The 16,716-nt window shown below is 29.1% G+C and overlaps 2 protein-coding genes across 2 annotated transcripts; both read left to right on the plus strand.

The window, feature by feature from the left end:
• Positions 1–1,512: 1,512 nt before the first annotated feature.
• Positions 1,513–3,321, plus strand: LOC108776222 (uncharacterized). Its single transcript, XM_018542760.1, has 5 exons — positions 1,513–1,650; positions 1,755–1,789; positions 2,160–2,333; positions 2,424–2,514; positions 3,183–3,321. Exons 1-5 carry the CDS (start codon positions 1,629–1,631, stop codon positions 3,230–3,232), a joined length of 372 nt encoding a protein of 123 aa, XP_018398262.1. The 5' UTR covers positions 1,513–1,628; the 3' UTR covers positions 3,233–3,321.
• Positions 3,322–6,214: 2,893 nt separating this feature from the next.
• LOC108776182 (thrombin inhibitor rhodniin-like) lies at positions 6,215–7,801 on the plus strand. Its single transcript, XM_018542712.1, has 5 exons — positions 6,215–6,320; positions 6,428–6,465; positions 6,860–6,994; positions 7,084–7,174; positions 7,752–7,801. Exons 1-5 carry the CDS (start codon positions 6,299–6,301, stop codon positions 7,799–7,801), a joined length of 336 nt encoding a protein of 111 aa, XP_018398214.1. The 5' UTR covers positions 6,215–6,298.
• Positions 7,802–16,716: the final 8,915 nt, after the last annotated feature.

Below are 16,716 nucleotides of genomic sequence, written 5' to 3' on the forward strand. Positions count from 1 at the left end.
TTACGAATTTATCTTGACAAATGTACATAGCGTAATATCTTGCTGTTGAATTGATTGATATTTCAGGATATATCTATTCCGATATTAATATTATGCATATAAATTATACAAACGTGTGTGTATATATATATATATATACACTTAAAAATTAAAAATATACAGATATTTTTTAAACAACTTTCTGAAAAATATTGCATGTTAACGGAGCCGTCATGGTATATCATCATTTGTCATATCGTCGTGCCTGAGCGGACAAATGTCAGCTCAGTGATTAGTGAAATTGCGATTACTTTAAAAATGTTTCGTTAAATTATTTCAAATTACGTCTTTTAAGAAAAAATTCGGTAGTTGTGAAACATTCTGTATATAAACGAATGCTAGATTCAAACAAAAGATACTTTCCTATATTTGATTAATTTATAAGAATATCATGAGACCTTCAAATTATGTATATTGAAGCTTACAAGAAAAATGGCAGGAGAAATACGATTTCAGTGTACAAAATCTCATACTCAAGCTTTTATATAAAATATAACAAAACAAGAAATGTACGTAACATTTTATTTAATGGTTTACTTAATGTTCGTAACGTTTTACTTAATGTATAATATGTAAATATTTTCTTTGTATATGTAATATTTTGATTGTAACTAAAAATCTGTTTTATCGATAATATTGGCGGATCCAGCATCACCTTAAGGGGATCCTAAAGTTGTCTATATTATCGACTAAACCATATAATTTTGTAAATACTTTTTTTTATCATTCACAAATGCGAAAATCCTTTCCAAGAATTAAAGTATACGTATTAATATCTGCCTATGATGTAGAATCTATGCTGAAAACGACAAGAAATTTCGAAATTATGTTCTTAATGATTTCTTAGTCCAATATGGCGCTCCAGAGCTGTCACGTCGTTACACATCGCGACAACGTTTACTTCATATAGAAGCTATACGATCTGTAGTTACGAAATAGTAGTTCACAAGCAAGTAGTTTGTATGAAGAAACAGCGTCGGGTTCCTAAAATTGGATTTAGATTTCTAATTAAAACGCAATTACGATACGAACATTTGTGTATATGTGTAGCATGCGTGAGTGAGATATCGATGTAGTGATGTGTCAACGACACGTAACCATCTATGGGTAAGTGTTATTCCCAACATGACTAATTGTCTTTGGTATTTCCTTAAAAAGCCATAATTATTAAGAGCGTAAATATTTTAAAAAATTTTCCATATTGTTTGTATTATACATACATGTACATTAAAATTCCTTTTAATATTTCAAGGTCTGCTATTGTTACCCACAGTCGCCCACGCACTTACACACACACACACACACACACACACACACACACACACACACACACACACACACACACACACAAAGTTTGAAAATTAGCAATAAGTAGTTTACCATGTATATTGAGCTATTTTTTTGTTTACCATACGCTTATACGTTTTATGAATATAACTACCAATTGGCAATTCTATAAAAGGGAGTGCAACATGATATTGCCAAACAGTAGAACGTCGAACATTTGTTCACGTTACATTATAACGTACGAAATATCTTATAAAAAACATCGATAACTGGCTGCCGTTGGTTAGGCAAATTTTAACAAAATGTTGTTTTTTATGTTGCTGAGTAAGACAATTATTTCAAACATTTTATGCGTGATGCGAACTGTTTATGCATCAATTAATTGATTCTATATCAATATTTCTATGTTGTACTAATAATTCTTACAGTTGCTGCAATGCCGATATTTATCGCGAATCAAGAAGTAAGTAAATATCCTATGCGATTTCAGGAAAGACAAATAGATCAATATTTAAGTGATTTAAGACATTTGAATATGTTGTAACGTCAAAAAATATAATCGTATTCTATACTAGACGTAATAAACTGTGACGCAGACATATCATTATATTCATGGGGGGGTGATCGTTTCAGTTTAATAATTAATATTTTCTGTATACAACGATGATATTTTTATTTTAACTTTTTATGAAAAAAAATTGTAATGAAAAGTTTGCATATATACTAAGTTTAATTTTAATATTTTAATGTTCTGAAACCAATATCGTAATGTTTTAGAAGAAAAATCGGGAGTTTAATATTTGAAAGTTTGATTCGCATGATAAACGTTATAGCCACCTCTCCCACTACCTCTTCCAATACCTTTGGGTCAGACCAGTCCAATGTTACGTGCAATTCAATGGGGAGTCCATGCTGATGATCAATTCAATGAAGAGGAAAGTGAAATTGCATCCCGTCTAATGAGTTACCAACCTACACTACTCGAAGAATGCATGGGAAACTGCCCTGTATAACTATAATTATTTTATTAAATATCTTTTGCATCTCTTTCTAAAAAATAATTTAATATTAAACTTACAATCGCATTCTTTTAATAGCTAGCAGCTGCTTACGATCCTGTTTGTGGTACAGACGGAGTTACTTATGGTAATTCAGGAATACTATCGTGCGCACAATCTTGTGGGAAGGGTAAGATGCTTCATTAAAATTTTATAATATTTAGCAATTACTTTTTTTTTATATGAAAGGTGCAAAAATGACCTCAACCAAGATTTCTATTAATGTAACAATGATTTGAAAGACATTTTTTGGTTTATCTCTAGAGCAGTTAATTTGGTTGCTTTAATGTCTTCCAACAAGACAAAGATATCCTTTTTTTTTTAACTCATCTCTATTATAATATTATTATAATTATTGCTTAAATTTTCAAAGTAACATTATTTATATTTTTGAAACTTTTAAATTCATAAAGAGATACTAATATGTAAATTAAAAACAAAGAGGATTAAGATTATAAAAAAAGTTTCTATTTTACACAAAAGATGAATGGAGAACCATTCTTTCAATATTCTCAATTCTGGCACGAATATATTAGTAAATATTAATTTACCAGTCATATTTACGCATATAATAATATCTGCATTAAAAAATATATAAAATGATAAAAAAATCATATATATAATCAGAACTTAAGACAATTAAAGTTAATGCCCAATGAGAAATGATAATGGAATCTTGACATCGAATTGATACCGAATCGACATCATCAAATCCACGTCGATTCCATTGTCGTATCTCACTGGGTGATGATCACCATGTACTTAAATTACTCAACATTCAATATTTTATGTTTACAGATTTAACAATGAAACATCCTGGAATGTGTCAAGAAAGTGCAACAGAATAATATATGGTTTTCATTGAAATGCAATTTGTCATAACAAATGTTTTAATAAAAATTGACAAATGTAAGAAAAATAAACATATTAAACAGTCTGTAATGTATGTAATATAAACACGTATTAAAAATATATAGGTAGTAAACTTAGTTTCCGCGGTTTTTTGCTTAAAAAACTAATTTTCTCGATATCAAAAGCAAAAATACGTCAATCAAAGTAATGCTCTCGCTAGCTATATATTTTTTCCATCTTTTTTGCAATAAGTGGATTCCGTGATGATAAAACGATTGATCTTTTGAATCAATCCATTCGTCGATTCATTTTCGAACATCGTCGTAATTTCTAAAGTGTATATCCACCAAGCCGTGCTTCATTGGTCGAAACAAGTAATACTCTGAAAGAGCTAAGTCTGGTGAATACGCTGAGTGTGGAAGAACTTCCCACTCAAATTTCATCAGTGTTTCCTTGACGGCTTTTGCATGAACGTATGGTCGAGCGCTGTCGTGCAAAAGCATAACTTTGCGTCGATTGCTGGCAACTGCTTGCGTTTTTTTTACAACAGTGCCTCATTCAGACAGTTCAATTGTAATTTATATCGATCCCCGTGATACTTTCGTTCGGTTTGAATAGCTCGTAGGAAACGACACCTGGCATATCCCGTCAAATGCAGAATGCAGAACATTGTTTTGTGGGCATGGATATTTCGCTTTCGTGTAGATGTTGATGGTTGATCGGGATTCACCAATGACATTTTGCGTTTAGGATTGTCAAAATATATTCACTTTTTGTCGCCGGTTACACTGCGTCACAAAAAACTGTTTTTTTTTATCTGGCGAACAGAGAAATAGAGATGTTTAAGCGATTTGCAATGGCATTTTCGGTTAAGTTGTGTGGTACCCATTTTTTTTCCTTTTGAATCCTTCCCATTGCATGTAGACGTTTGGAAAGTTATCGGAGTAACGTTTAATGCTGCAGACAATTGCAGCGTTTGAGCTGAGTTTTCGTCCAATAATGTTTGCAATTAGTGACATTTACAAACTTTTTTGGTTGAAAATATGAGTACTAAGATAACGCTTGTTATGTTTTAAAAACGACAAATTAAGATATTGAATTTCGGTATGATAAACAAACAAACGATGTAAAACAGTTGACAAACTTTATTATAATAATTTCACAATTTTAAATTTTAAGCGAAACGTTTCGACTCTTACTATAGTCCTCCTCAGTCTCAATAATATATACAAAACATTAATATAAACATAACAATTTAAAACAATAATTATAAAATATAAAGTCAATAAATCAATGTTCTCTCTTATTGTTAGAACATTGACTTTCTCTCTTTTTCAGTTGACCGGAGCATTGTTTATCGTTCACATCATAATCATCACTCTTAAATCGCTGAAACCATTCTTGCCATGTTCTTTCTGATAGAGCATAAGCTTTGACAAGCAATTTATGAGCAGCAGATTACAGTTTTTTTTAAATCAAAATAATGAAGCAATACATGTCGAAAAAACAATTAATTACATTCCAAATTTTTTTAATAAAAAAAATAGCTCCATTCACTCAAATGAATCTTTTCGCACAAAGTTTTCTTGACAAATGTCTAATCTCTAAATTGCAGCCAGTTTTCAGATGTGAAATTACATCTACAACTAGTATCATCTAAATGTGAACTGCGGAAACTAAGTTTAGCACCTAATATTTATCTGCTTTTTACCGCAAAAAACAATAGTTAATTAGTTTTTCATTTTAACATTTTTACTTTGAATGGTTCTTGATTTAATATTATCAATCTCAAATAAATTATATGTAAATGTGCTTTATGGTACTACTTTATTTATCAGATAAAGTTTCAAGGGGGACATAAGACAGTACCACTAAATTGACGTTTAATAATTGTACGAAGGTCACATAAAGATTACTTTTAATTTCTTTAATGAAACATCTCATTTTTCATTTTTTGTATTGTAAATTACCTCAAGAGCTTTCCAAATTTCTATAATAAAATATTTTTTCATTAAGTAATTTTCGAGTTGTAAAGCTCAAGGCTTATTCTACGTTTGTCTCTGTCTCTTGTCTTTTTAATCAAGAGGACAAAAGGCAAACAACAAGAAACAGGAAACAAAAAGTACATTGTAGAATTAGCTTAAAAGTTACAGTACCGCTGACATTAACATTATCCAAGGTGTTCAATGGACGGATAAAGCATCTTGCATGTTATTTTGGATCATGGTCAGGATAAAATTTGTCAAGACCAAAGCTAATGGAAATTGCAATTATTAGTTTCATTTTTGCACAGAAAATTTATTTTTATGTAAAATGAATTTATATCAAAATTTGTTTTTATATAAAGTGAATTTTTTATCCAAAAATGAAAATAAAAGTTACAACCTCCATTGATAAATATTACTCAGAGCATGATCTAAAACAACTTTCAAGAAGTTTTAACCATCCACTGGATACCTTAGCTAATGTCAATGCCAACGTTACAGTAACTTTCAAGCCTTTTAACTCGACAAGTATTTAACGAAAAAATATATTATTATAGTGTTTTGGAAAGCTTTCGAGGTAATCTACAAGAAAATAAAATAAAAAATAGAATGTGCCATTTAAGAAATTAAAAGTGACCTTTATGAAGCATTCATCCAATTATTCAAGGTTAAATTAATAGGTCTGTCTTATGTCCCCGTCAAAACTACACAACTTTCGTCTGAAACATTTTTTCGTATCTTCTACATTTTTCGAGATATTTGCCTGGGGCGATAAAAATGAAATACACTGTCTACACACATACACACACACACACACACACACACACACACACACACAAAGTTTGAACATTAGCATGTAATGAATATTGTATCGTTAAATTGAGCAATTTTTTTTTACCATACTCTTACATGTTTTACAAATATAACTACCGATTAGCAATTGGTTCTATAAAAGAGAATGCAACATTATTTTGCCAAACAGTAGAACGTCAAACTTCTTTTTACGATACATTAGATATATAAAATATCTTATAACATCGATATCTGGCGGTCTTTCATCAGGCAAACTTTAACAAAATGTTATTTCTCATGTTGCTAAGTAAGAAAATTAATTCAAACATTTCATGCATGATGCAAATTGTTTATGCATCAATTAATTGATTCTATAACAATATTTCCATTATATCTTATTAATAATTTTTACAGTTGCTGCAACGCCGATTCTTATCATCGCAAATGAACAAGTAAGTAAACATTCTATGCGATCTCTAGAAGACAAGTGGATCAATATTTAAATGATTCGAGACGTTCGAATATGTTGTAACGTCAAAAAATATAATCATATTCTATACTAAACGTAATAAAGTATGATATATATAAATATCATAGTTTATATCAAGTATATCATCATATTCATGGATCGTTTGAAAGTTTAATAATTAATATGTTTTGTATTCAACGATGATATTTTTATTTTAACCTTTCATGTAAAAAAAATTATAATAAAAAGTTTGCATACATATTATTAAATTAAATTTTAATATTTATTTTAATGTTCTGAATCCAATATCGTAATATTTTTGAAGAAAAATCGGAGTATAATATTTAGAAGTGTAATTTGCGCTATAAACGTTATAGAATTCGGATGATGCAGTGGAGATAGATAACGGTCCAATGGCTTATGGGCAATTCAATGGAAAAGAAGATGAAGTTACATCCCATCCAATCTGTAACTGCAATGAGCAATTCGAAGAATGCATGGAGAACTGCGATGTATAACTATAACATTTTATTAAACATTTCTTACATCTCTTTCTGAAAAATAATTTAATATTGAACTTATAACGGCATTTATTTAATAGACAATAGCACTTTACGATCCTGTTTGTGGTACGGATGGAGTTACTTATGGTAATTTAGGAGAACTAGCATGCGCGCAATGTTGTGGAAAAGGTGAGATTCTTCATTAAAATTTTATTATATTTAGCTCTTACCTTTTAATATGAAAGTTACATGCGTGACAATTACATATACCAAGCTTTCTATTAATGTAATAATGATCTCAAAGACATTTTTTATTTATCACTACATCAATGAAACTGGTTTAAATTTTTTTCAACAAAACAAGGAGGTCCTTTTAAGTCAACTTTATTATTATTATAATTATTGCTTAAATTTTCTAAGTTATATAAATTTTGTTTTTGAAACATTTAAATTGATAAAGAGACACTAATATGTAAATTAAAAGTAAAGAGAATTAAGATTACAAGAAAAGTTTTTATTTTACACACAAGATGGATGGAGAACTTGCATTCTTCAAATATTCTCAATTCCGGTATTATAATAAATAATACATTAGTAAATATTAATTTACCTGTCATATTTACGCATTTAAGAATATTTGCTCTAAAAAGTATACAAAGTGATAAAAATATCTTATATATCTACATATAACCAGGGCATAAGACAACTATTGAAATTGCAAACCACGTACTTAAATTACTCAACATTCAATACTTTATGTTTACAGATGTTACAATGGAACATTCTGGAATGTGTAAAGAAAGTGCAACTGAATAAATTATAGTTTTTATTGTAATACAATTTGTCATAATAAATGTTTTAATAAACGTTAACAAATGTAAGAAAAGTAATCATATTTAAACAATCTGTAATTTATGTAAATGCGATATACGTATTAAATATATTTAACTGCTTTGTAATAGAAAACAATAGTTTATTAGTTTTATATTTTAATCTCTTTATTTTGAATGGTTTTAGAATTAATATTATCAATCTCAAATAAATTATGTAACCTGCTTTATGGTATTTAAATTGTTAATGTAGATATATGTATATAATTGTAAGTACATCCCATATAGAGTTTAAAATTATGTACACTATAAACATTATACGGTTTAAACAGGCTTTTGCTCCTTATATACGCAGATCATAGGTCTGGTAACTACAGCGAAATATTCCAACTGTTTTAAGACTAATTGTGCTGTCAAAATGCAAAATCAGTAGGCAGAACAATTTCTCTAAATAACTGACAATATACGCAAACGCTCGGCATACGAAACAACATCGGTGTTGCTAGCACATTTCTTCTAAAAAAAACATAATGATTGAGTGATTGATCGAATTTCTTACAAAAACGGCCGAAGCCGGAAATACAAAAAATACTTATTTTCTATACATCGAATAAAACTATTCTGTAACAGTTAACGTGAGTTTCGTTACTATTCTAAAATCGTTGCGCAATTTTTTTATTTTTTACTAAAAGAAAGTTGCACAACGACGTCATAATGATAAGAAAACTTGCGTTAGGAGTTAAAGAGTTGACCTGCAAGCCCTGTTATTGCACACCCAAGTATTGGCAATAATACGTTTCAAAATTCGGCGCAATCGTTTATTATAATACTTACAAGTTAAATTTAATTCAAATGCAGCTAAATCTTACAATTTGTAGAAAGACAGATCAATTAATTTATTTATTGTTAGTTATGCTCAGATAGCATAATAACGTTTTAAAACTGTATTTAAAATGTACATATTTAACGTTTCGGACATTTTAAAAACATGCAGATTAGTTCCATAGATATTTTTAAAACGTTTTAAAAACATCCAATTTTATCATTTTGTACTTCTTAAAAATATTTATTTTAGGACATTTCACGCAATGGATTATAATAGGACTATAAATTAATATATTAAACAAATTTTAGACCACAATCCAGATTAAATGATTTTTCATAGATTTTTTTGTCGAAATTTTTTAACACAGTACAAATGTTCTAGAGACTTCTTTAAGAAGACCGTTGGATAAAGTGTGCTGTGTGAAAACAATTCCGTGAATGAAATTACTCTACCATGTCACATTTTTTAACTATTATAGCTCAAAAGTATTCAAAAGTTTCATTTTTAGTAACTTTAAGTTCAATTTTCTCAAATATCTGACATGTTATGTAGCTATTTCATTTGCGTATTCGTTTTTAATGATAAAAAATCTATAAGAATCATATCTCATCTAATTTGAGGCTTACAAAGAAGTTTAAATTTATCACACAGAGAGTATATATTATCTAAACCTAATATTTTGCATACGAAGTAATTCTAAAAGTAAATTTCTGTTACCGGAGATAATAAATGTGATCCTCGTGCGATTTAAAAAAAATTTTTACTTTGTCAAGTCAGCAAAAGCACTACGTTGCGAACAGACTTAGAATATTTTTGCATGACATGAACATTTTTTAAATGTCCAATGGATGTTTTGTGCTGTCTGGGCTTATGTGGCACTTATGTTGTAAAACTCATCCCGGTATGTCGATGTGTGTGTTTTGTAAATTTTTAGTCTTATTCCCCTATCGAGACTCAAGTCAGGTCTCAAGAATTTGACTGAAGTTTTCAGTTTTTGAGACAAACCTTCAGTCGACGGGAAAATCTCTAGTTTCTTGTGTAAGGGTATTTATTAATTCTAGTGATTGCATTGATACTGTATGTTGGTTAATTTCTTTATCACCATTTTTTGGAAACAATCGACCAGCCACCAGTCCTCCCCTTAAGAGGATCCTAAAGTTGTCTGTATTATCGACTAAATCATATAATTTTGGAACGCGTAAATACTTTTCTTCTAATTCACAGATTCAAAATTTCTTATACAGCAAAATTAAAATATACGTGCCAGTAAGGTAAAATTTATCTTAAAAATGACAAAAAATTTCAAAATTGAGTTTAATTTTACTATTTCTTAGTCAAATATGACGTTCCAGAGCTGTCACGTGTCGTTGCACATCAGGACTACATTTACTTTATATAGAAGCTATATGTATATATATTTACGAAATAGATTACTTTTATACTACCGGAAGTTAATTTCTTATAATACTCTTATACAATCTTAGACAGTTTGAAAAAGATAACATTTCTTTATGTAAGATATATAAGATATAGCTATTTCTTCATCTAGATAATTATCTAGATAATTTTATCGAGATAACTGTTGCGTCGCTTTTTGTCGGCTCAGGGTTCGGGATCCACCGAGGATTCGAGAGCGGCGAAAATAATGGACTTTAACACTTTTTATATAATAATTTAATAAATTCATTTAATTCCAGATAGTGTGTCGCGATTTCCTTATTACAATTCCTTTTCACTACGCGTGTCGCGATACTTAATTCGGTTAATTCGACAGGCAGAGTAACATTCTTAATTCGGTAATTGATCTGACTCGACGCAATGTAGGTGATTTCGCTTTTATATTATTGAGGCCCGCGCGGCCTTGCTTATTCAGCGCTTTCTTGTCTGCGTTGACAAGGAAGCGTTCGGGTTATCTTCCTAGTCGCGTTCCGATAATCGGTCGCGCAATCGAGTCGCGTTGATTTTATTATTAATTTATATTACTTTAATACTTTGTTTCCTCTTTATACTTTATTTCCTTATTTAATACTTTATTTCCTCATTATGAATTTATATTACTTTCATTTCCTCGTCCGGTTATGACGCAAATATCACTTGTGTAATTAGCACTCGTGATATAACGAAAAACATTGAATACGACTATTAAGAAAATGAATTAACGACGTACTGAATATATTCATTCTAACCCATATTAATAGGTTAATAAGCTATTCGAGCTCAATATTGTGTAAAGCTTAAACAATAACTTACATAAAACAGTATGAAAGTTATAAAAGGCATATATTTTCGTATTCTATGCTGTCATATTTACCTCATAAAAACAATACTGTTACCGGGAAATTGTTGCTATTTATGCAATATGTTAAACACACAATTTTACTAATTTTTCTTAGCAATGACGCAAGCGCTGCTAATCGATATCATTGCGAAATAAAATGAGTGGCATATTCCCCTAACTGTCGTGTTACCCTATGTATGGCATGAATGAGTGAGATATTGATGCAATGATGTTTCAATGACGCATAATCATCTATGTGTAAATGCTAGCGTGTTACCCTATGTGTGGCGTGAAATGAGTGAGATATTGATGCAATGATGTGTCAATGCCGCATAATCATCTATGTGTAAATGCTACAACTCCAATTTGACTAATCGTCCTTAGGATCCCCTTAAAAAACCACAATTATTAACATAGCATAAGTAGTTGTAAAATTGTAAGATTATACTGTTTGTATTATACATACGGTGTGTTTCATTTTAACCGCTCAGGCAAATATCTCGAAAAATGTAATAGATACGAAAAAACCGTTTCAGATAAAGTTTCGAGGGAGACATAAGACAGTGCCACTAATTTTACCCCGAATAATTGTACGAAGGTCACATAAAGATTACTTTTAATTTCTTAAATGAAATATCTCATTTTTCATTTTATTTTTTGTAAATTACTTCAAGAGCTTTCCAAAACTCTATAATAAAATATTTTTTCATTAAGTACTTTTCGAGTTATAAAGCGCAAGGCTAATTCTATGTTTGTCTCTGTTTGTATCTTGTCTTTTTGATCAAGAGGGCAAAAGGCAAACAACAAGAAACAGGAAACAAAAAGCACATTATAGAATTAGCCTTGATAAAGTTACTGTACCGCTGGCATTAACATTATCCAAGGTGTCTAATGGACGGATAAAACTTCTTGAATGTTGTTCCGGATCATAGTCAGGATAACATTTGCCAAGATCAAGGCCACTGAAGGTTGGAACTAGTATTTTCATTTTTGTACAGCAACAAAAGTAAGAAAAAGGAGCATATACCACACGCTAGTTCAAAGTAGCGAAAATCTGGTGTATTTAATAATACTAAAATTTACATAACTATATACGTTTCGGTCCTTAAGGTGACCATCTTCGGTATATTACACAAAAATTTATTTCCTCTAATGTATTTTAAATGACAAGCATGCGAAAAATTGCGCGTCAGTACATATGTTCATTTAAAATACATAAGGGGAAATAAATTTTTGTGTGATACACTGAAGATGGTCACCTTAAGGACCGAAACGTTTATAGTTATGTAAATTTTATTATTATTAAATACACCAGATTTTCGCTACTTTGAACCAGCGTGTGGTATATGCTCTTTTTTCTTACTTTTATTTTTAACTTAACCACTTGATTTTTAAATCATTTTTGTACAGCAAATTAATTTTTATATATAAAAATAAAAAGAAGAATTACAACCTCCAATTGACTTTGATATTAACAAATGTTATCCAGACCAGATCATGATCCGGAACAACATTCCAGAAGTTTCAGCCGACCATTGGATACCTTGGGTAATGTTAATGCCAGCGGTACAGTAACATTCAAGTCTTATAACTCGAAAAGTACTTACCGAAAAAATATTTTATTACAATGTTTTGATAAGCTCTCGAGGTAATCTACAAGTAAATAAAATGAAAAATGGGACGTTTTATTTAAGAAATTAAAAGTGACCTTTATAAAACCTTTTCTTCCAATTATTCAAGATCCAATTAATGGCACTATCTTATGTCCCTCTAGAAACTACATAATTATTGTCCCAAAATATTCTTTCGTATCTTCCACATTTTTCGAGACATTTGCATGGAACGATTAAAATAAAACACGTTGTATACACACACACACATTTATACTATAATTCTTTTTAATATTTCAAGGTCTGTCATTGTTACACACACACACACACACACACACACACATACAAGATTCGAAAATTAACATGTAATGAATATTATATCATTTATATTTATCAACTCTTTCATCATACTTTTACATGTTTTACAAATATAACCATTAATTTTTGTTTTGTAAATTGGTTCTATAAAAGGGAGTGCAACATGATTCAGCCAAACAGTAGAACGTCAATTATACCATCCAATTATATCATCGATAACCGGCGGTCTTCGATCAGGCAAACTTTAACAAAATGTTATTTTTCATTTTGCTGAGTAAGAAAATTAATTCAAACATTTCATGCATGATGCAAATTGTTTACGCATCAATTAATTGATTCTATAACAATATTTCCATTATATTGTATTAATAATTCTTACAGTTGCTGCAACGCCGATTCTTATCACCGCGAATGAACAAGTAAGTAAATATTCTATGCGATCTCTAAAAGACAAATGGATCAATATTTAAATAATTCTAGACATTTGAATATATTGTAACGTCAAAAAATATAATCATATTCTATACTAAACGTAATAAACTATGACGCAGACGCATCATATTCATAGATCGTTTGAATTTTTAATAATTAATATTTTCTGTATTCAAATAATATTTTTATTTTAACCATTTATGTCAAAAAAATTGTAATGAAAAGTTTGCATAAGCATTATGTTCAATTTTAATATTTATTTTAGTATTCTGAATCCCAATATCGTAATATTTGTGAAGAAAAATAGAAGTATAATATTTAAAAGTGTAATTTGCGCTATAAATGTTATAGAATTCGTATGATGCATTGGAGATAGTTCAGCTATATAACAGTCCAATGGCTTATAAGCAATTCAATGGACAAGAAAGAGAATTAGCATTCTGTATCTGCAATGAGGATTTCGATAAATGCATGGAAAGCTGCCCTGTATAACTATAACTTTTTATTAAAAATTTTTTACATCTCTTTCTGAAAAATAATTTAATATTAAACGGCTTTCATTTAATAGACAATACTTATGAACGATCCTACTTGTGGTACGGATGGAGTTACTTATGCTAATGTAGGAGAACTAGCATGCGCGCAATGTTGTGGTAAAGGTAAGATTCTTCATTAAAATTTTATTATATTTAACAGTTACTTATTTTTTATATGAAAGGTACATGAGTGGCAATGACATATACCAAGCTTTCTATATTAATGTAACAATGATCTCAAAGACATTTTTTATTTACACTACAACAATAAAACTGGTTTTAATTTTTTTCAACAAAACAAAGAGGTCCTTTTAAAACTCAACTTTATTATTATTATTGTATAATTATTGCTTAAATCTTCGAAGTTACAATAATTTTTGAAACAATTAAATTGATAAAGAGACACTAATATGTAAATTAAAAGTAAAGAGAATTAAGATTACAAAAAAAGTTTCTATTTTACACACAAGATGGATGGAGAACCTGCATTCTTCAAATATTCTCAATTCCGGTATTGTAATAAATAATAGATTAGCAAATATTAATTTACCAGTTATATTTACGCATTTAATAATATTTGCACTGAAATGTATATAAAGTGATAAAAAAATCTTACATATAGTCAGACCGTAAGACAACTAATGCAATTGCAAACCATGTACTTAAATTACTCAATATTCAATATTTTATGTTTACAGATGTAACAGTGAAACATCGTGGACCGTGTCAAGAAAGTTAAACTGAATAATTTATGGTTTTCATTATAAAACAATATGCCATAATAAATACTTTAATAAAAATTTGCAAATGTAGGGAGAATAAACATATTTAAACGTTCCGTAATGTATGTATAATATACGTATTAAATATATTTATCTGTTTTGAAACAGAAAACAATAGTTTATTAGTTTTTTATTTTAATCTTTTAACTTTGAATGGTTTTAGAATTAATATTATCAATCTCAAATAAATTATGTAACCTGCTTTATAGTATTTAAATTGTTAATGTAGATATATGTATCTAATTGTAAGTACATTTCATATATAGAGTTTAAAATTATCCACACTATAAACATTATACAGTTTAAACAAGCTTTTACTCCTTATATACGCAGATCATAGGTCTGGTAACTACAGCGAAATATTCCAACTGTTTTAAGACTAATTGTGCTGTCAAAATGCAAAATCAGTAGGCAGAACAATTTCTCTAAATAACTGACAATATACGCAAACGCTCGGCATACGAAACAACATCGGTGTTGCTAGCACATTTCTTCTAAAAAAAACATAATGATTGAGTGATTGATCGAATTTCTTACAAAAACGGCCGAAGCCGGAAATACAAAAAATACTTATTTTCTATACATCGAATAAAACTATTCTGTAACAGTTAACGTGAGTTTCGTTACTATTCTAAAATCGTTGCGCAATTTTTTTATTTTTTACTAAAAGAAAGTTGCACAACGAGTAACGACGTCATAATAATAAGAAAACTTGTAATTGAAATTGTAATTGTACATGCAAGCTTAATTCTTATAAAGTAATTGTATAATTACTTTAGTAATTGTACATACAAATTTAATTCTTGCATGCAGAAGTGTAGCCGTACTCTCACAAATAAGATTGGACAATAATAACAATTTATAAATATGAAAAATTATATTGTAAAAAGATTCATAATAAGAAAACGATAATTTTATTATAAAAGTAATATCAATCACGGATACACTTTTTTTTTAAATAGGTAAATATAAAAAAATAAGTTATATTACATTGAAAATGAACCGAAAATTTTAAGAAATGAAAAAGTCATGAGTTTATACCTATATATTATTTTATCGTATAAAAAAGTGCAAAATTAAAAAAAAATTAAATCGAAAAGAAATAGAAGGAAAAATTTGTCCACGATCAAATTAATCTTAAAAATCAAATAAATCTAATTTTTTATGAGAATTTTAAAAAAAAAATTAAACGTGTCATACTTTAAAATATTAATAATTTTTTACATTAAATTAAAAAAAAATTAAAAAAACAATTTTGAAACTTTTCTTGGTATTTTTTTGTGAAAACTAGAGAAAAAAACACACAATTTAAAAAAAAACGTTTTATTTGGATTATTTTTCGCAAAGTTATAGGCATTTGAAAATTGCGAATTTTGAAAAATGCGAGTTTTTAAAAAAATTCATATCTCATGACTATGTCGATAAAAAAATTCAAAAAAAAATCATGGTAGCTTCTTGCGATGGGTACTATAATATATCAAAATTTCAGCCAAATCAAAAATCCAAAAGTTTTTGAGTGGCCGATTTGGCGTGGAATACCCCATATATATTTACAAAATCGATTACTTTTATACTACCGGAAGTTAATTCCTTATAATACTCTTATACAATCTTAGACAGTTTGAAAAAGATAACATTTCTTTATGTAAGATAAGATAAAGATAATTTATATTTTTAATAATCTAGATAAAGATAAGATATAGCTATTTCTTCATCCAGATAATTATCTAGATAATTTTATCGAGATAACTGTTGCGTCGCTTTTTGTCGGCTCAGGTTTCGGGATCCACCGAGGATTCGGGAGCGGCGAAAATAATGGACTTTAACACTTTTTATATAATAATTTAATAAAATTTATTTAATTCCAAATAGTCGGGATTTCCTTATTACAATTCCTTCTCACTACGCGTGTCGCGATACTTAATTCGGTTAATTCGACAGACTGAGTAACATTCTTAATTCGGTAATTGAACTGACTCGACGCAAAGTAGGTGATTTCGCTTTTATATTATTATTGAGGCCCGCGCGGCCTTGCTTATTCAGCGCTTTCTTGTCCGCGTTGACAAGGAAGCGTTCGGGTCATCTTCCTAGTCGTGTTCCGATAATCGGTCGCGCAATC

Source organism: Cyphomyrmex costatus, unplaced genomic scaffold (assembly GCF_001594065.2).
Source record: "Cyphomyrmex costatus isolate MS0001 unplaced genomic scaffold, Ccosl1.0 scaffold344, whole genome shotgun sequence".
In the NCBI taxonomy this organism is placed as follows: Eukaryota; Metazoa; Arthropoda; class Insecta; order Hymenoptera; family Formicidae; genus Cyphomyrmex; species Cyphomyrmex costatus.